The sequence below is a fragment of the Papio anubis genome, chromosome 8 (genome assembly GCF_008728515.1).
Source record: "Papio anubis isolate 15944 chromosome 8, Panubis1.0, whole genome shotgun sequence".
Classification (NCBI taxonomy): domain Eukaryota; kingdom Metazoa; phylum Chordata; class Mammalia; order Primates; family Cercopithecidae; genus Papio; species Papio anubis.
Genome location: NC_044983.1, coordinates 28,276,852 through 28,299,592, shown reverse-complemented (window position 1 = coordinate 28,299,592; position 22,741 = coordinate 28,276,852). Strand labels below are relative to the sequence as shown.

The following is a 22,741-nucleotide window of genomic DNA, read 5'->3' as shown; positions in this document are numbered from 1 at the left end:
ACAGGGATCTTGTCTGTATCCTCCACGCCTAAAACAGTGCCTGGTGCGTATTAGGTATTCAACATATACGGAAGGAAGGAAGGAAGGAAGGGAGGAAGGGAGGAAGGGAGGAAGGGAGGAAGGAAGGAAAAGAAAGAAAGAAAGAAAGAAACCCAGGCCTGCCAGACCTCAAAGTTCAGAGAACTGTTTTCTCTGGCTGGTTCTTCATTCAGATAATATTTTCTCCTCCTGACATTTTATACAGTCTTCCGGCCTCCATGAGTAAGGAACCATGTAAAGGTTCTGAGCCTTGAAACCAGACAATGTATTTCCTTGCTACCTTTCGGCTGAATCTTCTCTGTATTTAGCAACAAGTCAAAGAACACTGACCATCCGCCAGGCGCTATGCTAAGTGCTGAACACATAGAGCTGAATAAAGCACAGAACTTCCCTTGGTACAGTTATTGAGGTTTTAATAATACATAATTTGACTACGTTTCTTAGATTTCGCGTCGTGACGTTTTCAGCCTCTCAAACTGCAGCGCCTACGCACAGAAGCTTCCCGAATCTCAGACCAGACACAACAAAGCAGCTCGCAGCCCTCGCCCCGCCCGCGGGCGCGGCAGCGTCAGGCCCTCGGCCCAGCCCACACCGTGGCGCCCCGCCTCGAACCCGCCTCCTGCCGCATCTCCCCTGGTCCTCGGCCCCGCCCACACGCCTCGCCCCGCCCCAAACCGCGGGGCGCTCTAGGGGCGGGGCCGACGACGGCCACTCACGTTGCCCCACTGGCCGCGTCGGCAGTGACGTAGGGTTGGCGCACTGACCCATTGCGGCTGCGTCTGCGACTCTGCAGTCTGACAGTCCCTGCGGCGCCGCCGCCAGAGATTTCGGTGTCGCTGCGAAGCGTCGCGCGCGCTGCCGTATCCGGGTTCGGCCCGCAGGCGTCTGACAGCCCAGCGCCATCTTCATCGAGCGCCATGGCCGTAGCCTGCGGGCCGGGAGCGGCCGGGCACTGCTTGCTTCTCGGCCTGCATTTGTTTCTGCTCACCGCGGGCCCTGCCCTGGGCTGGAACGACCCTGGTGAGTGCTGCCGGGGCCCTCAGGCCGTTCGCTCGCCCTTTTCCGCCGCCGTCAGCCGGTGCAGGCTTCCCTGCGTTTCCGTGCGCCGTCTTCCCGGAGCCTAGGTGCCCGGATTCCCCATGTCTGGCCTGTTTGCTGTTCGTGCCCTCCCTGGTTCCGCTGCTCTTCCCAGGCGTCCTGGTAGGCGGGTAGGGATGGCTCGAGTGGGCGGGGCGGGACGGCTGGGGATCCTTAACGTCCCCTTTCTCCCTGCCCCGGACTCCCGGAATTTGCCCACCGTCTTCTTTCTCATCTCTGAGTATGACTGGAGAGCTGGACACTCACCTGCGCATCTGCTTTGTTGTTATGGCTGTGTGATTGTGTGATGTCATCGTGGCCGGCTGTTGTCATGGCTGCCTGTTGCTATCGCCGGCCCTTGCCTGCCACTCGCAGTCTCTGAGTCACTCTTAGTGGACAGGGCTGCAGACCTCACAGGTCTGTTAGCAGACTCGCAGATTGCACTCTTTTTTTTTTTTTTTGAGTCGGAGTCTCACACTGTCGCCCCGGCTGGAGTGCAATGGCGTGACCTCGGCTCACTGCATCCTCCGCCTCCCAGTTTCAAGAGAGTCTCCTGCCTCAGCCTCACCAGTACCTGGAATTACAGGTGCCCGCCACCATGCCCGGCTAATTTTTTGTATTTTTAGTAGAGACGGGGTTTCACTATATAGGCCAGGCTGGTCTCGACCCCTGACCTCGTGATCCACCCGCCTCGTCCTCCCAAAGTGCTGGGATGACAGGCGTGAGCCACCGCGTTTTTATGAGAACCCCTGCCTGTTATTCTGAAGATTGCAGTGAAGTCAGTCGCGCGGCACCAGCTCTTCCCATTGGCTTTCACCGTAGAGAAGAATTTAAAAAATAATTTTCTGTCTCTCTTTTTTTTTCTTTTTTGGTGGTGGCACATGCTCAGTGGATTCCAGGGAAGAGGTTCTTTTATGTCAGTACGGTATTAAAATTGTCTAAAGAATTTTCATGGGATCAGTAATATTCCGTGCAATTAATACGTGTATGTCTATATACTTAGATACAGATTTTGACTTTTTTCATTTAATAAATGACGCATGCTGTTACATTGTACTTTTGTAAAAGAAAAAAAAAAGACATCATTTTTGGTTCGCGGAGTAAAGATGGCATGGAAAGCATATTGCCTTTGTGATTTGGTGACTGGAAATGCCTGCATTGTCGAGTTTAAGCAACAGGTTTATTTCTGTAATAGCCTGTTTTATTCTTACATGCTGAAGTGAGAGAGAAGGTGCTATTTGCAAGCACATCACGTTGAGTAGTCATTTGATATGGACGTTTTATTATCAAAAAATAAAAAGCCACTTTGTATTTAAATGTCTGTATGTTTTTCTTTTGTATTTCTAGAAAGTTGTATATGAGTGGGAGACTTGATCAGAATTACAGTTGAAAACCTAGAATGAAACATTAATTTGTTGAATTTTGAATCAGTTCGTAAATAAATTTAAAAAGGAAGTTTACAGTTGAGTCAGAAGAACTATAAAAACTATAAAAGAAGAACCAGATTTAAAGATGAACCACTTCCTCGTTTTATCTACGCTGTAAAACTATTGTTCTGGAACACAAAGCACCACAGTATTTTGCAGAGTAAACTCAATTGTTTTATGTAAATTCTACCTCAAAGTTTACTTTGAGGAACTTTTTTATGAAGGTACTTCATTGGCATACTTTTTATTAAGTCTTTTAGTAAGGCATTTTGTTTTTTTGAGACGGAGTCTCTCTCTGTCGCCCGGGCTGGAGTGCAGTGGCCGGATCTCAGCTCACTGCAAGCTCCGCCTCCCGGGTTCACGCCATTCTCCTGCCTCAGCCTCCTGAGTAGCTGGGACTACAGGCGCCCGCCACCTCGCCCAGCTAGTTTTTTGTATTTTTTAGTAGAGACGGGGTTTCACCATGTTAGCCAGGATGGTCTCGATCTCCTGACCTTGTGATCCGCCTGTCTCGGCCTCCCAAAGTGCTGGGATTACAGGCTTGAGCCACGGCGCCCGGCCTAGTAAAGCATTAATCAGCTCCCTAATTTATCTTTTGTTTGACTTGGATGCCCTTTAGCTCATGTTGAGCAGTAATTTGTCTGGAAAAAAAAATTAGCACCGTTCTAAAGAGATTACCAAAGAATTTTCAAAATTCCTTATTGAATGTAGTCTTATGTTAAGTTACTCTTCAGGGTATTGGGGATATAGCAGTGAACAAAACAGTGTCTTGCCTCCAAGGACTTTACCTCTATTGGAGAGAAATAGCAATAAACAGATAAACATGTAAACAGCATGCTATATTGTGAAAATTGGTATGCACCGTGTATTATAAACAGGGTGAGGAGGACATGTTGTGCGGGCAGAAGTGGAGACTTAAAAAACGTACATTGGTCAGGGAAGTCACTGTTAGGGTGACATTTGACTGGAAACCTGAAGTGGGGAGGAGGAGTAAATGACCTGAAATTACTTATATCTTTAAAGGGTCATTTGGGCTGCTCTGTGGAAAACGGACCGAAGAGGGTAGGAGGGAAGCAGGTAAACCAGTGAATTAATATATATTGGTATCTATTTTAATATTGTACAGTAAGTTCTTAGAGTGGTGACCGCTTGGACCAGGGGAGGAGCAGTGGAGTTGGTTAGAGTAGCTGGATTCTCTTGTCACCTGTTTGGAAGGTGGAGCTAACATGATCTTCTGAAGGATTAGATGTAGGAGTGAGAGGAGAGAAGATGAGGTGAAATCCAAGGTTTTTGGCTTGAGCAACTAGAAGCATGGAAGTGGAAGAATGTGGGATGATCAGGTTTAGGAGAGTTTGGTTTTGTTTATCCCGTTTGAGACCTGCCATGGATTTTGATTTATGAGTCTGGAGTTCAGGGAGCTCCTGTGTCCCTTGACTGATGTAAATAGTGGGGCATGGGTATTAGAATTTTGTTCTTGGACCTTAAGAATCTCTAGGGAAGAAAGATGCTATAGGATTATGGTAATGCTATTCCATCTTAAAACTTTGAGTAATGTTTATCATACCTGATCACCTGTTATGCTTCAAGTACTCTGCCAGATAATAAATTACATCTAAGCTTCACAACAAATTTCAAGGTTGATAGCATTTTAATTTTGTAGGTGAGGAAACTTCTACACAGGTAAATTAAGTGCCTTGGCCAAAGTCATAGCCAGTTAGTGACACCAACTTAGCTCAGTGTTCTTTGCATTATTGCAACTCTGTTACAATAAATTCAATTTATTATTTCTGTTATTTAGTTGATTAATACAGTCTGATTTTTCTAAACCATTGAACATTTTCATTGTTTTATTTTTTATTTATGAGGAGGTAGTAGTTTGTGTTTAATGTAGCATAGTTTATTTTAATATAGTTTTTGGAAATTTTAGATCCTTAGCCCATGTGGAATTAAGTTTTTATATAGCTTTAGGTGAATTTTCTTGTGGCTGCATAGTCAATTATGCCAGTGCTACTTATTAAAGAAGACATCTTTTATCCACTAAATTAAAAAGACCACTTCATCTTACCAAATTCCCACATGTATCTCAATTTGTTTCTGATCTTTCTTTTGTTTCACAATTTCCTTGTCTCTGTTCCAATTCCCTACTATTTTGATTATAATCTTTTTTTTTTTTTTTTGAGATGGAGTTTCACTCATGTCTCCCAGGCTGGAGTGCAGTGGCAGCAGTCTCGGCTCACTGCAACCTCTGCCTCCTGGATTCAAGTGATTCTCCTGCTTCAGCCTCCCAAGTAGCTGGGACTACAGGCGTGTGCCACCACGTCCAGCTAATTTTTGTAGACGGAGTTTCACCATATTGGCCAGGCTGATCTCGAACTCCTGACCTCAGGTGATCTGCCCTCCTTGACCTCCCAAAGTGTTGGGATTACAGGCATGCACCACCATGCCCGACCGATTATAATAATTTTATAGTAACCTTTACTATCTGGTAAGCTATGTGTTCTTTTTTTTAAAAAAAAATTGTTCACAGGACCTTTAACATAATTTCTTTCCCCCAAAAACCCTAGTGGGTTCCTGGTTGGAAGTATATTTAGGTCTCTTTATATATATATTTTCTTACATAGATAGGGTATTGACCTTAAGTTTATTGGATTGATTAGATTCATATTAAATACTTGTGGGAAATACATCATAGGATATGTTGTAACGTCAGTGTGTTCTACCATTAGCAAAGCGATGGTTGGCAAACCCAGCCAGACTTTTTCCTTTAGAGTTTTTGAATACATTTCTCCATTTTCTTTTTCTATCCTGTTGAGATATCTGAAGCTTTTCTAAGTTTTATCTTTTCTATATGGCTTGTTTTCCCCCTATTCTTCTGGCAATTAGTAGAATCTTTCTTCGTCTACGGTGTTCTAAAATTCACTTTTTGTGTGCCTCTGTGTGGTCTGTTTCTCAGGCCTGGGTTTTTGTTGGGCCCTTTCAGTATGACAACTCAAGTCCTTCAGTGTGGGAGTTTTTCTTGAATTACAGCCTGGAGTTTGTCTAATCAGATTCCTTTGTTCATTCTTTCTGAAACCGTTGTTGGATTTTTGGACTTTCTGAACTGGTCCTGAACTGGTAATTTTCTTTTTTTTTTCCTCTCCTACTGTCTGTTTTCTTTTCTTTTCTTTTTTTGAGACGGAGTCTAACTCTGTCCCCCAGGCTGGAGTGCAGTGATGCCATCTCGGCTTACTGCAACCTCTGCTTCCCGGGTTCAAGCAATTCTCCTGCCTCAGCCTCCCGAGTAGCTGGGATTACAGGTGCCCGCCACCACACCTGGCTAATTTTTGTGTTTTTAATAGAGACGAAGTTTTACCATGTTGGCCAGGCTGGTCTCGAACTCCTGACCTTGTGATCCGCCCATCTTGGCCACCCAAAGTGCTGGGATTACATGCATGAGCCACTGTGCCTGGCCTTTCCCTCCTACTTTCTTGTCTTTTTGCTCTACCTTCTTTTTTCTTTTTCTTTTCTTTCCTTTTTTTTTTCGGATGGAGCCTTGCTCTGTCGCCAGGCTGGAGTGCAGTGGCACGATCTCGGCTCACTGCATCCTCTGCCTCCTGGGTTCGAGCAATTCTCCTGCCTCAGCCCCCCGGAGTAGCTGGGACTACAGGCACATGCCACCATGCCCAGCTAATGTTTGTATTTTTAGTAGAGCCAGGGTTTCACCATGTTGGCCAGGATGGTCTCGATCTCTTGACCTCGTGATCCGCCCGCCTCAGCCTCCCAAAGTGCTAGGATTACAGGCATGAGCCACCGCGTACAGTGTCTTTTTGCTCTACTTGCTAGAAGATTTTCTTTTAGCTTTACTTTCTAGAAGATTTTCTTCTGACAGTTCTGTTATATGTATGTATGTATGTATTTATTTCTGTTTTGAGACAGGGTCTCACTCTATCACCCAGGCTGGAGTGCATGGCTTATTGCAGCCTCGACTTTCCCGGGCTCAGGTGATTCTCTCACATCAGCCTCCTGAGTAGCTGGGACTGCAGGTGTGTGCCACCACACCTGGCTAATGTTATAATTTTTTTGTAGAGACAGGGTTTTGCCATGTTGCTTAGGCTGATCTTAAACTCTTGGGCACTGGTGATCTGCCTGCCTTAGCCTCCCAAAGTGCTGGGATTACAGGCATGAGCCACTGCACCTGGCAGTTTTGTTGTTTTTAATCTTAGCTGTCCTGTTTTTAATTTCCAAAAGCTCTTGTTTTTTTCCTGAATATTCCTTTTAAAAATGATTGTTTTATTAATGCAGTCTTTTTCTCTTATCTCTCTGAGGATATTACAGTGTTTTTTAAAAAGTTTTCTTCTTCTGCATGGTCTCATTTTTCCTCCTGCTTCCTTTTGTTGTTGTTCTGTTCTGTCCTGGTTGCTATATTTCATGTTAGGGGCTGTTTTGTCTGTTTAATGTTACTGTAACACAATACCACAGACTGGGAAATTTATTAAAAAACAACATTCATTTCTCACAGTTCTGGAGGCTGAGAAATTCAATATTAAGGTGCTGGCATCTGGTGAGGGCCTTCTTGCTGTGTCATGCCATGATGGAAGGCAGAAAAGGGAGAGAGTGAGAGAGGGGAAAGGGGCGTAACTCATCCTTTTATCAGGAGTCCACTCCTGCGATAACCCAGTCCTGCAAGAGTAGCATTAATCTATTCATGAGGGCAGAGCTCGCTTAAAGGTTCCATCTTTCAACATGGTTGCATTGGGGATTAACGTGAACTTTGGGGGACACATTCAAACCACAGCAGGGACTTTCGTCATGTTTTTAGTAATCCTTGGCTCCCTGCTCACGGTTAACCCTGAGGAACCAAAAAGCTCATTGGAAGCTATCAGTGTGCAGTTGCAGTTTTGATTTTGAACTTCACAACAGGGTGACCTAGGTTGCTCTTTTTTTGGAGGAAGTTCCTGATATCACTGTATTTAGGTACTTCTTCTTGGTTAGATTACCAAGGGAGTAGTCATCCAGTCTCCCACAGAGGACGAGGGGATGGCTGTTAGCATTTTGTGCGCCATATGGGAAAGGAGAACTGTGCTTTCAGCTGTCAGAGTGCACACAGTCACTTGGGTTCCCTGATGGTTGTTTTTGTACCCATGCCTTCTACTATGCCAGATGGTCCCCAATGCAAATCTCTTCAGTTTTATCCTCTCCAGAGAATACATATCCAGACAGTTTCCTTAGTGGGGAAGAGGGAGTTAGAACAGTGTGGAGTTGGGGAGAGGATCTGGGGATATGGCTTCTTCTCAAGTAGCTTTCACCCTATAGTGTGTATTTCAGGCATCTCTCATTCCAGAGCTGCCATTTCCCATTTTTTGTTTTGTTTTGCTTTTTTTTTTTTTTTTTTTTTTTGGGATTCTGTTATGTACATCAGGTTGATTCTCAGTTTCCCCCCTTTGCTGTTCTGGCATTTGACTTTCACTTAGGTCTAGTCACCTACCATTAGTCTATTTGCTTTCTCCTTCCAAAATTCTGCTGTCATCTCCTCTTTGGTTTTACCTGACCACAGTCATTCACATCATTAAAACAATGTATTTATTATAGTTTTAGTAGAATTTTGGGAGGCTGCAAATTCTGCTAATTTGACAGGTTGAATATAGGGAATTGGGTACTCACAAAATGATAGAAAGTGATGCCTATTACATCTGCCACACTGAAAAATAGGTTGCTCATGTCAAGCCTCTTGACAGCCAGGAAGCTGATTAGAGGATACTGTCAGTTTGAAAACCCACGGTCTCCATGCCTGTGTTTGCTAGCTGAAGGACAGAGCACGGTATAAGTCTAGGGTCTGCTTTCTGGATTTTGCTCTAGTCCCTCTGGTTGGCAGAACTGAAATTGCTTTTGGCAACTACAGCTGCAAGAGGTTTTGGGATTCCTTTTGCTTTGCAGGAAGGCACATCTGTTTGAGGATGAAGTGGATCTTGACTGAGCCAATCCACAGCATCTTCCATCAATAATCCACAACATGATAAATAAGAAGATTTTGTCCTTATTTTGCAATAATGCATAGAAATTCATTTTTTTTTTTTTTTTCGAGATGGAGTTTCATTCTTGTTGCCCAGGCTAGAGTGCAATGGTGTGATCTTGGCTCACTGCAACCTCCTCCTCCCAGGTTCAAGCAATTCTCCCGGCTCAGCCTCCCAAGTAGTTGGGATTACAGGCATGCACCACCACTCCCAGCTAATTTTGTCTTTTTAGTAGAGATGGAGTTTTGCCATGTTGACCAGGCTGGTCTCGAACTCCTGACCTCAGGTGATCCATCTACCTCGGCCTCCCAAAGTGCTGGGATTATAGGTGTGAGCCACCTAGAAATTCATTTTTGTACATGAATGCCAGACATAATTTTATTGTTTTGACTCCTCCTTTCAAAGTCTCTTGTCAGTATGTTTTAAATTTTTTAGTTTGTGAAATAGTTTAAATAGTTTTGATTTTTAAAATTGTGAAATATCTAAAGTATTTAAACATACAGAAGTGTACAGTGAACATACATGTAGTCATCACCTAGTTTTTTTTTTTTTTTTTTTTTTGAGGGGGGGTCTCCCTCTTTCCCCCAGGGGGGGGGGGTGGGGGCGGGTCCCCGCCCACCGCAAGCCCCCCCCCCCGGGTTCACGCCATTCTCCGGCCTCAGCCTCCCGAGTAGCTGGGACTACAGGCGCCCGCCACCTCGCCCGGCTAGTTTTTTGTATTTCTTAATAGAGACGGGGTTTCACCGTGTTAGCCAGGATGGTCTCGATCTCCTGACCTCGTGATCTGCCCGTCTCGGCCTCCCAAAGTGCTGGGATTACAGGCTTGAGCCACCGCGCCCGGCCGTCATCACCTAGTTTTATTGAATTATCACATTGTACCATATTTGCTACAAATCCCCCACTCCCAGTAATAAAACATTAGGAATAGAGATAAAATCTCCTTCCTTTCTCTCTCCGTAGACTAGATACTTACTTGAATTTGGTGTTTATTCCTTCCCATATGTGTTTTCATGTTGTTGTTATATACATATATAGACATTAACAGTACATAGTATCGTTTCACCTTTTTTAAAGGTTTATGTAAAGCTATCATACAAAACATTCTGCAACTTGTATTTTGTTTAAAATGTTTTTGCCATTTATCTAGTTTGATACATGAATTCTAGGTCACTCATTTTAACTGCTGTGGAATATTCCACTGTAATAGATCAGAATATATTAATCTCTTCACCTGTTGATGGACATTTAAATCATTAAATGTGCTTCAGGAACATGCTTATATTTTTGCCTTTTTAATTAACCACTGTTATTATTACACAGTAGTACAATGTTTCAGGTTAGTGAACTTTTTGTTCTTTTGATTTAGCAAAAATGATGTACAACTTGTGCTGTAGAAGCATCTGGCCTGAAATGCAGGGAGATCTTAAAAGTGTGACCTGAATTTTGTGCAGAAGGCCTGAATGTTGTTGGGATAGCTTTGAGAGATGGATTCATCCTCTCTTAGCCATTCTCAGAAGGCGAGAAAGGCATTTCCTATGACGAGAGTTTTGTTAGGATGAACCTTTCTTTCTCTGACATGATATTTACTTTGTGTTCCTCTGTTTTCTTGCTATTTCAGACAGAATGTTGCTGCGGGATGTAAAAGCTCTTACCCTCCACTATGACCGCTATACCACCTCCCGCAGGCTGGATCCCATCCCACAGTTGAAATGTGTTGGAGGCACAGCTGGTTGTGATTCTTATACCCCAAAAGTCATACAGTGTCAGAACAAAGGCTGGGATGGGTATGATGTACAGGTAATATCCACTACAGTGATGGCAGTCTAAATGGGGGTTTTTATTCAGTAAATTGTTTATTGGGACATTATTCAGTATTTTGAGGGAGCACATACAGAAATCTCAGATCAGCCTAAAATATGTAAGTAAATCAGTCACTCTTCCTGTGGAAGAAATGGCCTCCAAAAGAAATGCACCGATTTTAAAGCCTGAAAATACTTATTGTAGTTTTTGTACCATGTCCTCCTTCTAAGATACTTGTAAATTTTCACAACTTTTTATATACTTGAGGGTGAGGGATAGGGGATCTCTTGTGGTTGTCATTTTCCTGTCATTCCTCAAAGAATACCAACCTACCCTTAAGATAAAATTGAGATAATTAGGAATTATAGATCGTAAATAGTAGGGGTTCATATATCTCTATTGTGCTTCTAGCACTTGATTTTAAAATTATCGTATAACTGGGGGTGGTTACTTTTGAATGGAAGCATTTCAGTAGGTTTCATTTATTGTCTTTGGGACACTGGTATTTTGTATACGAGCAGAGCATCTCCTTGAAGTTCCAAAACTGAGTATGCTTTAAATATAGATTTTGTTAAATGAATTCAGTTTAAATCACTAGTTACGTATTTCTACTTTGTATTCTGACTGCTTTCAAAAGGGATTTAAGACGACCGGTCACAGGCAAGAAACTTGTGTTGACAATTTCCCCTCTCCATCAGAATGATATTCTTGTTTGATACAACCTTTATGCATAGTCTTTGCAATTCAGAGAGGAAGTTGATATGTACTGGGTGATACTTACTTCACAATATTTTCCCCCAGTACTGCTAAGTTGAATCCTCTGGGTTATAGCGGAAGTCTCACTCCCACTTGACTTATGACTTTTACAGTCTTGATGGGAAAAAAAGGCAGTAATGGTGATGTCATTCATTAAATATGTATTAATTGCAATATACAAAAATGGATAAGGTAGAATGAAGAAGTTCTCTTAGTGGTAGAGGAGGTAAGACAAGTACTCAGATTACATGTAGGTCCCAACACAACATTATAAAGTCATGTCTGGTTGGAGTCATTGGGATTTAAAGGATGAGGTATTTGTGCTGTGTTAGGAAAGAATGATAACATTTTTAGAGAGGAAAGGCTAGAGAAGGGAATAGCATGAGCAAAGGAGTGTTGAGCATATCATACATTGGCTTATGTTTAGTAGCTGGAGAGAGGCCATTTAGTAGCAGGAGAGAAACTCCTTCTATTCCAAGAGTTGAAATTTAAATACAGTACTTAGAAGCTACTTATAGTACGCATGATTAAGGAAGTGGTAGTTAACATGAAATACCAATATAAGGTTAGCTTGTTTTATTTACCTAAGTCAGCAAACTTATAAATCTTCCTCCAAATAAAATTATTTTAAAAACAGTGTAGTAACAGCAACAGCAACAAAATAAAAACTGCACCTTATCCAAATTAAAAACTTTTGACTGTCAAAGGACATCATCAAGAAAGTGAAAAGACAGCCTACAGAATGGGAGGAAGCTCAGCAAATCATAGTTGGTGAGGGACGTGTATTAAGAATATAAAATAACTCTTACAACTCAATAAAGGCCGGGCGCGGTGGCTCACGCCTGTAATCCCAGCACTTTGGGAGGCTGAGGTGGGCGGATCACGAGGTCAGGAGATCGAGACCATCCCATCCCGGCTCACACAGTGAAACCCCGTCTCTACTAAAAATACAAAAAACTAGCCGGGTGTGATGGCAGGCGCCTGTAGTCCCAGCTACTCGGGAGGCTGAGGCAGGAGAATGGCATGAACCTGGGAGGCGGAGCTTGCAGTGAGCCGAGATTGCACCACTGCACTCCAGCCTGGGTGACAGAGCGAGACTCCGTCTCAAAAAAAAAAAAAAGAAAACAACCAAGTTAAAAATGGCAGAGCGTCTGAATAGACATTTCTGCAAGGAAGATACATAAGTAACAAATAAACCACATGAAAAATGTTCCTTATTAGCCATTGGAGAAATGCAAATCAAAGCCACAGTAAGATACCATTTCACACTCAGTAGGATGGGTATAATAAAAAAGATAACAAGGCTGGTGAGGATGTGGAGAAAGTGAAACCCTTATACACTGCTGTTGGGAATGTAAAATGGTCCAGCTGCTTTGGAAAATTGGCATTTCCTCAAAAGTTTAAACATAGAGTTACCATTGTATGCCTCAGTCATTCCACTCCAAGGTGTACATCCAAGAGAATTGAAAACACATGTCCACACAAAAACTTGCATACAAATGTACATAGCAGCATTATTCATAATACCCAAAAAGTAGAAACAATTCAAATGTCCATTACTAATGAATGATAAATAAAATGTGGTATATCTATGCAAAGAAATATTATGTAGCGTATGTACCAATACATGCTACAATGTGGATGAATCTTGAAAATGTTATGCTAAGTGAAAGAAGCCAGTCACAAAAGACCACATATTGTATTATTACATTCCTGTGAACTGTCCAGTTAGGGAAATCCATATAGACAGAAAGTTGGTTGGGAGGGGTGCAGAGGGCAGAATGGAGAGTGACTGCTAATAGGTACAAGATTTCTTTGGGGTGACGAAAATATTCTAAAATTGATTGTGGTGATGGTAGCACAACTGTGAATATACTAAAAACCATTGAAATGGGTGAATTGTATGGTATGTGTGAATTATATTTCAATAAGGCTGTTATAAATGAAATAAAATAGTGTGTCTGAACTTTGAAAGAGGAAAATCATTTGTACAAAAATTTGCAGAAGAGCAGCAGAACCAATTAAATCTACTTTAGCTTGTATCTTTTCTTTTTCTTTTTTTTTTTTTTTTTTTTTTTTTTTTTGAGACGGAGTCTCGCTCTGTCGCCCAGGCTGGAGTGCAGTGGCGCGATCTCGGCTCACTGCAAGCTCCGCCTCCCGGGTTCACGCCATTCTCCCGCCTCAGCCTCCGAGTAGCTGGGACTACAGGCGCCCGCCACCACGCCCGGCTAGTTTTTTGTATTTTTAGTAGAGACGGGGTTTCACCATGTTAGCCAGGATGGTCTCGATCTCCTGACCTCGTGATCCACCCGCCTCGGCCTCCCAAAGTGCTGGGATTACAGGCTTGAGCCACCGCGCCCGGCCGTATCTTTTCTTTTTCTTTCTTTGAGACGGAGTCTCCCTCTGTCGCCCAATCTGGAGTACGGTGACATGATTTTGGCTCACTGCAACCTCTGCCTCTGGGTTCAAGTCATTCTCCTGCCTCAGCCTCTATTTTTGAAGTAGCTGGGATTATAGGCATGCACTACCATGCCCAGCTCATTTTTGTATTTTTAGTAGAGACAGGGTTTTGCCATTTTGGCCAGGCTGTTCTCAAACTCCTGACCTCAGGGGTGATCCACGCGCCTTGGCCTCCCAAAGTGCTGGGATTACAAGCATGAACCACCGCACCCAGCCTTTAGCTTGTATCTTAAGAGTTAAAGAAGCATATTGCTTTTTCACCACAAAATATAGAATGTAGACCAAACTTGGGCATATGTTTTTTTAAGGTGGACATTTTTGGGGCTAGCCTGGGTTCTTTTTGCGTTTTTCTAAATATCTTTTAAAAATACAAGAGAATTACATAGAATTGGACCCTGGAAAGTTAGTCCATAGTTTTATAAAATTTGTGTAGAAAGGTTTTTTTCTCAGAGTGTTATGTAATATCTCTGTTGCTTTGTGTAGCTACCAGATGTTCATATATGATGCTGTTTTGAGCCTTAGTGTCTTTTAAGAAATCTGTATTTTTAAAGAAAGCTTCTTGAACAGTGGCAAAAAGTTGACATTTTGGCAGTTTGCTTAAATTGTATAAATTATGGAATACTTAATATGTTCAGATGGATATATAACATGTATGTGTAAAGAATGAAGAATAGTGATAAAGTGAATACTCGTGTATGCACTATCCAGCATAAGAAGTAGAACACAGATACCACCATTATCTTTGAAGCCCCTCATTTTCCCTGCCTTCTAGACACGAATACTTACTGTCGTGAATTTTGCGGATCATTCCCTTGCTTCATTTTGCAATTTTATGACGGATATATAGCCCAAGTAACATTTTTTTTTTTTTTTTTTTTTGAGACGGAGCCTTGCTCTATCGCCCAGGCTAGAGTGCAGTGGCACGATCTCAGCTCACTGCAACCTCTGCCTCCTGGGTTCAAGCGATTCTCCTGCCTCAGCCTCCTTAGTAGCTGGGATTATAGGCACCCGCCACTGTGCCTGGCTAATTTTTGTATTTTTAGTAGAGATGGGGTTTTGCCATCTTGGCCAGGCGGGTCTCGAACTCCTAACCTCGTGATCCACCCGCCTCAGCCTCCCAAAGTGCCGAGATTACAGGTGTGAGCCACTGGGCCCGGCCCCCAAGTAACATATATTAAATGAAAAAAAGTTTGTTTCTAATAGTCTGTTTCTATTTTTCTTCACAGTGGGAATGTAAGACCGACTTAGATATTGCATACAAATTTGGAAAAACTGTGGTGAGCTGTGAAGGCTATGAGTCCTCTGAAGACCAGTATGTACTAAGAGGGTCTTGTGGCTTGGAGTACAATTTAGATTATACAGAACTTGGCCTGCAGAAACTGAAGGAGTCTGGAAAGCAGCACGGCTTTGCCTCTTTCTCTGATTATTATTATAAGTGGTACTCGGCGGATTCCTGTAACATGGGTGGATTGATTACCATCGTGGTGCTCCTTGGGATCGCCTTTGTAGTCTATAAGCTGTTCCTGAGTGATGGGCAGTATTCTCCTCCACCGTATTCTGAGTATCCTCCATTTTCCCACCGTTACCAGAGATTCACCAACTCAGCAGGACCTCCTCCCCCAGGCTTTAAGTCTGAGTTCACAGGTATGTTTCCCTAGCAGTGGCCATAAATAGGGTGGGTGTGAGGTTCGTGCATCCTGTGCTTGGTTCTGAAATAGAAAATCGTTGCATTGGGAAACCAAAGGAGGTTTGTCTTCTCATTTTGTTTTTTACTTTCAACTTCTTTTACCTCTTCTGTTCTGCTCTCTCCCAAGGTATATTGTGATCGCTACGTTAAGAATGCCTGATTGGCCAGGCACCATGGCTCATGCCTGTAATCGCAGCACTTTGGGAGGCCGGGGTGGGCAGATCACTTGAGGTCGGGAGTTTGAGGCCAGCCAAGATGGTAAAATCCCATCTCTTAATAAAAATACAAAAATTAGCCAGGTGTTGTGGCAGGCACCTGTAATTCCAGCTGCTTGGGAGACTGAGGCATGAGAATCACTTGAATCCGGGAGGTGGAGGTTACAGTGAGCCAAGATCATACCAGTGCACTCTAGCCTGAGTGACAGAGTGAGACCCTGTCTTAAAAAAAAAAAAAGCCTGATTAAATTATAAGTACTCTTAATCAGAGAAACTTGATCAACTTTGCTAATAATCATTTGCCCTGACCCCTGTCTCACACTATACATAAAAATTAATTCTTTAAGTAGTATAATTCTCAACATAAAAGGCAAAACAATTAAGTTTCCAGAATAAAACATAGGAGAATATTTGTTATGACCTTAGGATGGGTAAAGATTTCTTAAACAGAACATAAAAAGTACTGGCCATAAAAGAAAACATGGGTAAATTAGACTTTATTTAAATTAAGAACATTTAATCATCAAAAGGCACTATTAGGAGAGTGAAAAGGCAAGCCACAGACTGGGAAAAATTTACAAAGCATATTTCCGGCATATATATGTGTCTAGAACATACAATGAACTCCCATAAATCTGAGCAATAGGCAAACAAGCCCTCCAAAGAGAACTTGAATGGCCATTTTATAATAAGAGAAGACATCTACTTCACCAGTCCCCAGCCTTTTTGGCACCAGGGACCAGTTTTGTGGAAGACAGTATTTCCATGGACTAGGGGGGTTGGGTTGGGGTGGGATGGGGCAGGGAGGGAAGGTTTTGGGATGATTCAAGCATATTATGTTTATTGTGTACTTTATTTCTGCTGTTATTACATTGTAATATATAATGAAATAATTAACAACTCACTGTAATGTAGAATCAGTGGGAGCCCTGAGCTTGTTTTCCTGGAACTAGACAGTCCCATCTGGGGGTGATGGGAGACAGTGACAGATCATCAGGCATTAGATTCTCATAAGGAGCACGCAACCTAGATTCCTCACATGTGCAGTTCACAGTAGGGTTCGTGCTCCTGTGAGAATCGAATGCTGCTGCTGATCTGACAGGAGGCGGAGCTCAGGTAGTAATGCAAGTGATGGGGAGTGGCTCTAAATACAGATGAAGCTTCAGTTGCTTGCCTGCCACTCACCTCCTGCTGTGTGGCCCAATTCCTAACAGGCCACTGACCAGTGCTGGGGTCCCAATCCATGATCTACATAGTCAATAAAAATAAGCAAAGGTGCTTAGCATCGTTAGTCTTCAGAGAAATGCAGATGAAAACTACAGGGAGATTATTTTTAGCCACCAGATAACCACCATAATGACTAATGTTAAAAAGACAAGAGTACCAAGTGTGAGCAAGGATGTAGAGTGACTGGAGCTTCCATACTTTGCTGGTAGGAGTTAAAATGGTAAAACAACCCAAACATATGCCTACCCATTTCTATTCCTACATAAATACCTGGGAGAAGTGAGTGCATGGTGCACCAAGAAAGATGCACAGGAGTGTTCATAGCAGTTTTGTTTATAACAGCCAAAAAATGGAGGTAGAAATTTTATAGCAAGACCCTCCCCAGTCCTAAAATCTATCCCTCTCCTCCCATATCTATGGGAAATGCTCTCCTTCATTATAAACCAGTATTTTACAAATACCTTTTTGAATACAACTTGTTAATAACTTGATGCCTGAGTATTATTAATAGTTCAGTACAGATGAAATAACTGAAGTGTTATATTGGTTATATTATCTTTGCTTTTGTAGACTATGTCATGTTTAAGTGAGGATACATAATAAATCATTTTTATTTTAAGGACCGCAGAATACTGGCCATGGTGCAACTTCTGGTTTTGGCAGTGCTTTTACAGGACAACAAGGATATGAAAATTCAGGACCAGGGTTCTGGACTGGCTTGGGAACTGGTGGAATACTAGGATATTTGTTTGGCAGCAATAGGTAAGCTTTTTGCATTTATCTCTCTTGCTCTTTAATTCAAGAGACTTCTGCTTACAATTTAACTGCATTTAGTTTCACTAAGGAAAATAAATTCTGGTGACATTAACCTATTAAATAAGATTCTCTGGGAAGGGGGAAGGTACACTATATGTGTTTTGATCAGTATTGTATATGTTATTTTCTTGCATTGTGTTTCTTCCTATGTCATCCTCATAGATATTATAAGAAAAAGACTGTTTAGTTGACATCTGAGAAAATGAGAAGGCAGGAAATAATACAATATTTGGGGAACAGTTAGTCTGGTTTGGTAGGAGAATGATAAAAGTAAGGCTGGAAAGAGCTTGGGGCCAGATATTAATGGTAGTTTAAGCTTAGATTTTATTTGAGTACAAATTCAGAAAGAAAGAGCATTGACTCCCTGTCACTTTTCCCCCATAGCAATGACCATAATAATGGCAGAAATATGAAACAATTTTTATTTCATGTTAATTCTGATATACCAGAACATTCAGGAAAAAATACTTGATAAAGGTATTTTTTTTTCTGACAGTTTAGGAACAGGAAGGTATTTAAAAATTATAGCCACAAGAAAAAAATGCCTAACCTACTTTTATGCCTTTAAAGAGCGGCAACACCCTTCTCCGACTCGTGGTACTACCCGTCCTATCCTCCCTCCTACCCTGGCACATGGAATAGAGCTTACTCACCCCTTCGTGGAGGCTTGGGCGGCTATTCGGCATGTTCAAACTCAGACACAAAAACCAGAACTGCATCAGGTAAGAGCAAAAAATACAAGTTCATTTTAACCTAGGAGTAAAGTACAAAAATAGTTTTGGAACTTTAGAAGATGATTATCTATTTAGCCACCGTGGTTTTATTTGGTGTGTACCTACCAAAAATATTAACAGCACAATTAACTGAGATCCCACTTCTAAACATTCTTTAAAAATCAAATAGGGATTTGATTTGGGCTTAGCTCTACCATAGACCAAGGTTTTAACTTGAACTTTACTGTATGCTAGCTTCCACATGTATTTAATTCTGTGATCTCTAGAGATCCTTTAAGTTCTAAACTAGACTTTTCTAAGTAGAAACTTAAACTTAAAATTCAGTAACATTCAAAAAAGATATTGAGGTATATTTTAATTTTCAAAAATATAATGTTTACTGGAATGCTGAGAGAATATTTTGTAAAAAGCAAAGATATATAAAAAAGAGGAATAACTGGATTAAACATCAAATCTAATTGGCAGAAAATGGGAGCTGCTGGGTAAGGAGGCCATGAGAGATTGCTGTGGAGTAGATTTGTCTTTCAGGAGAAAGAAGTTATAGACAGTGATTAATTCTTGAAATTGATAGAAAAATACATTTAAATATGTTTTAAAATGTGAGTAGAATTCTCATAATGCTAGTTTGGATATACATTGATACATTCAATTAAAAGAACTGGTACTACCTCCTAAAATTGAACCTATGCATACCTAGGACATAGCAGTTTTGCTCTCAGATATATAGCGACAGAAATGCATACACTTGTATGCTGGCAGATAAGCACAAGACTGTTTATAGCATCCCTATTCATAAATGCCCAAAACTGGAAACAGCCCACATATCCATCAGCAGTAAAATGGATGAATAAATTGAGTTATGTTTGCTGTATTGCAGTGGGTTACTGTGCAACTAAGAAAATAAGCAGTTGTGTGCAATAACATGGATAGATCTACCAAATATAAAGAAGCCAGACACAAAAGAATATATACACTATGATGATAGCAGTTATATTTTATAAAATACACATGCAAAAACAGGCAAAACTGATCTGTGGTATTAGAGTATGAGATAGTGCATACTTCTGGGGAGAAAAAAAGGAGTTGGGAGAATATATAAAAATATGACTAGGTAAGGCCAGGCGTGGTGGCTCACACCTATAATTCCAGCACTTTGGGAGGCTGAGGGGTGGATCACCTGAGGTCAGGAGTTTGAGACATCAGCCTGCCCAACAGGGTGAAATCCTGTCTCTACTAAAAATAGAAAAATTAGCTGGGTGTGGTGGCGCATGCCTGTAATCTCAGCTACTTGGGAGACCAAGGCAGGAGAATCACTTGAACCTGGGAGGCAGAGGTTGCAGTGAGCCGAGATTGCGCCATTGCACTCCAGCCTGGGCAACAAGAGGAAAACTCTGTCTCAAAAAAAAAAAAAATATATATATATATATATGTATGTGTGTGTGTGTATAAAACTATATATAAAATGTATATAAATAACTATATAAAAATATATATAAATGAGTTTTCTTATGATGTCTTAATATATATGGCTAGGTAAGACATGACAAGAAAACTCATTTATATATATTTTGTATATATCTATATTATATATGACAGAAGAAAACTCATATATATATTATATAGATACATAAAATATATATATATATATGGCTAGGTAAGACATCATGACAGAAGAAAACTCCTTCTCAGTGGAAAGAAGACTTGCAAAAAATCATGACTATCAACTAGAAATGTATGGGAATTATATGAAAGAAAATCATAAAAACCAAATAATCTAAACCTGAAAATAATGGAGAGACTTTCCAGATAGGAAGACTTGTCATCCTGTAGCCTGTGTGTCGTGGGCATGGTGTCTAAATAATGCTTAACCATCTAAAGTCCATAACCCTCCCTACATTACGTCTCTTACCACTGGAGTTGTGAGAAGTAGCAGGGCATGGCTTATGCGCCACTGGCCTCTGTCTTTTTGGCTTAGACTTTGAGTATTGCCTGTACCATGGTGGCTCCACTATAGAATGCATCTTCTTTTTTGGGGTCTTAACTGTCATTCCCAGCAACCATGTGCGAGTGTAGTAGGCTCAATGATTGGGAAGGTTGCTGTGGGAGGTGATGCACTGTCCTGCTCAGCCCAGTTCCACCTAGTGGCTCACTCTTTCCTTTCCTCCTATCTCATTCATTTGCTAACAATAAACATGTATGACTTGTAATTTTATAAGCAATTCTAATGCATTTTTAAAAACTAATGTAAATTTTACCCCTCTCATTCTAGGATATGGTGGTACCAGGAGACGATAAAGTAGAAAGTTGGAGTCAAACATTGGATGCAGAAATTTTGGATTTTTCATCACTTTCTCTTTAGAAAAAGTGCTACCTGTTAACAATTGGGAAAGGGGGATATTCAAAAGTGCTGTGGTGTTTTGTCCTGTATAGCTTTTTGTATTCTATTATTTGAGGCTAAAAGTTGATGTGTGACAAAATACTTATGTGTTGTATGTCAGTGTAACATGCAGATGTATATTGCAGTTTTTGAAAGTGATCATTACTGTGGAATGCTAAAAATACATTAATTTCTAAAACCTGTGATGCCCTAGGAAGCATTAAGAATGAAAGTGTTGTACTAATAGAAACTAAGTACAGAAAATTTCAGTCTTAGGTGGTTGTAGCTGATGAGTAATTACCTCATAGAGACTTTAATATTCTATTTGGTATTATATTATTTGATGTTTGCTGTTCTTCAAACATTTAAATCAAGCTTTGGACTAATTATGCTAATTTGTGAGTTCTGATCACTTTTGAGCTCTGAAACTTTGAATCATTCAATGGTGGTGATGGCCTTCTGGTAAGTGAGTATTACCTTCTGTAGGAAAAGGTAGAAAATAAGCTCTAGAAGGTTGTTGTGAATGACTGTGTGCTGGCAGAAATGCTTGAAACCTCTATATTCAGTTCATAAGAGGTAAAGGTCAAATTTTTCAAAAAAAGTCTTTTAATAACAAAAGCATGCAGTTCTCTGTGGAATCTCAAATATTGTTGTAATAGTCTGTTTCAATCTTAAAAATAATCAATAAAAACAAGGGGTTTAGTCGCATTCTTTCTATTAGCCTAGGCACAAATAAATGTTACTTTTTTTAAAAAAAAAACAACCCATTTTCCCAAAGGGGAAAGTTCATGCAGAAGTTCTGTCTCCCTAAACAATAATTTTATGTGGTAGTCATACCTTAGTCTTTTGGTAAATGTTTTCAAAAAGCAATTTAGAAATGGTCTGGAAGCCTCTGCCAAAAAGCTTTTTAAAAAAATAATTAAATCTCCAAGCATCCCAACCCATCAGAGATTGCATGGTTACACTTAGTTAAGCTTCATAACCTGAAAACCCCGGTTTTATATCTTATGTGTTTACTGATTTTTGCTATTTAAAACTGCAGTTACTTTTCACCAACCAATAGGAACTAATTTAAAACAAACCCTTATTAAAACTTTAAAATATGATTTAGGGGATAGTTGCAAGGGTATTGCGATTAGAACTATCCTCTCTTCATCAGTGAAACAGTAGAAATTTTAACTGATAGAAGAAACACAGCTTTACTTTATGTATGTTCCACTAAATCCTTACTCCATTTCTCCTTAGTAGAAGGATATGGAGTAAAAGAGAACGTAGTTTGTTGCCTTTCTTTTTTTTTTTTTTTTTTTTGAGACGGAGTCTCGCGCTGTCGCCCAGGCTGGAGTGCAGTGGCCGGATCTCAGCTCACTGCAAGCTCCGCCTCCCGGGTTCACGCCATTCTCCGGCCTCAGCCTCCCGAGTAGCTGGGACTACAGGCGCTGCCACCTCGCCCGGCTATTTTTTGTATTTCTTAGTAGAGACGGGGTTTCACCGTGTTAGCCAGGATGGTCTCGATCTCCTGACCTCGTGATCCGCCCATCTCGGCCTCCCAAAGTGCTGGGATTACAGGCTTGAGCCACCGCGCCCGGCCTCTTTTTTTTTTGAGACAGAGTCTCGCTCCTGTTGCCAGGCTGGAGTGCAGTGGCATGATCTCGGCTCACTGCAACTTCCGCCTCCCAGGTTCAAGCAATTCTCCTGCCTCAGCCTTCTGAGTAGCTGGGATTACAGGCTCCTGCCACCAAGCCCAGCTAATTTTTTGTATTTTTAGTAGAGATGGGGTTTCACTATGTTGACCAGGCTGGTCTCGAACTCCTGACCTCAGGGGTTCCACATGCCTCAGCCCCCGCAAAGTGCTGAGATTACAGGTGTGAACCACCGCGCCCAGCTTACTCAAGATTGTTTTTGAACATAGTACTGCAGATCATTGGGATTGTAAGAAAATAATGAGTTAATGTAAAGAGAGGTGTCTAAAACTAAAAAAAAGTTGACTAATTGGTGACTTTCAAGCTACTCTGGGGAACCCTAGGGATGTTCTTACGAGGTTCTTTCAGAGGGTCCCTGGAAGGAAGGGAGGAAAAGAGGTTTCAAACCCCACCTGAGTGTTCCTCTTTTATCTGTTGTGTATTTGCACTTCCTTGT

At 41.4% G+C, this 22,741-nt stretch overlaps 1 protein-coding gene across 2 annotated transcripts; it reads left to right on the top strand.

Moving 5' to 3' along the window:
* The first annotated feature begins 361 nt into the window (after window positions 1–361).
* On the top strand, window positions 362–21,313 carry SARAF (store-operated calcium entry associated regulatory factor). Of its 2 annotated transcripts, XM_021942180.2 has the most exons (6): window positions 362–1,059; window positions 10,152–10,330; window positions 14,776–15,193; window positions 17,299–17,440; window positions 18,065–18,216; window positions 20,498–21,313. In XM_021942180.2, the coding sequence occupies exons 1-6, from the start codon at window positions 957–959 to the stop codon at window positions 20,521–20,523; spliced, it is 1,020 nt and encodes a 339-aa protein (XP_021797872.2). In that variant the 5' UTR covers window positions 362–956; the 3' UTR covers window positions 20,524–21,313. The 2 variants fall into 2 exon arrangements, with proteins under 2 accessions (XP_021797872.2, XP_021797873.1); XM_021942181.2 differs by lacking the exon at window positions 10,152–10,330 and having other exon boundaries at window positions 691–1,059.
* Window positions 21,314–22,741: the final 1,428 nt, after the last annotated feature.

Bases quoted from the DNA above. Each gene is read 5' to 3' on its own strand.
- SARAF (XM_021942180.2), top strand. From the start codon at position 957: ATGGCCGTAGCCTGCGGGCCGGGAGCGGCCGGGCACTGCTTGCTTCTC. The intron at 1,060-10,151 runs GTGAGTGCTGCC...TTGCTATTTCAG, and splicing joins CCTGGGCTGGAACGACCCTG to ACAGAATGTTGCTGCGGGAT. The intron at 15,194-17,298 runs GTATGTTTCCCT...TTTTATTTTAAG, and splicing joins CTTTAAGTCTGAGTTCACAG to GACCGCAGAATACTGGCCAT.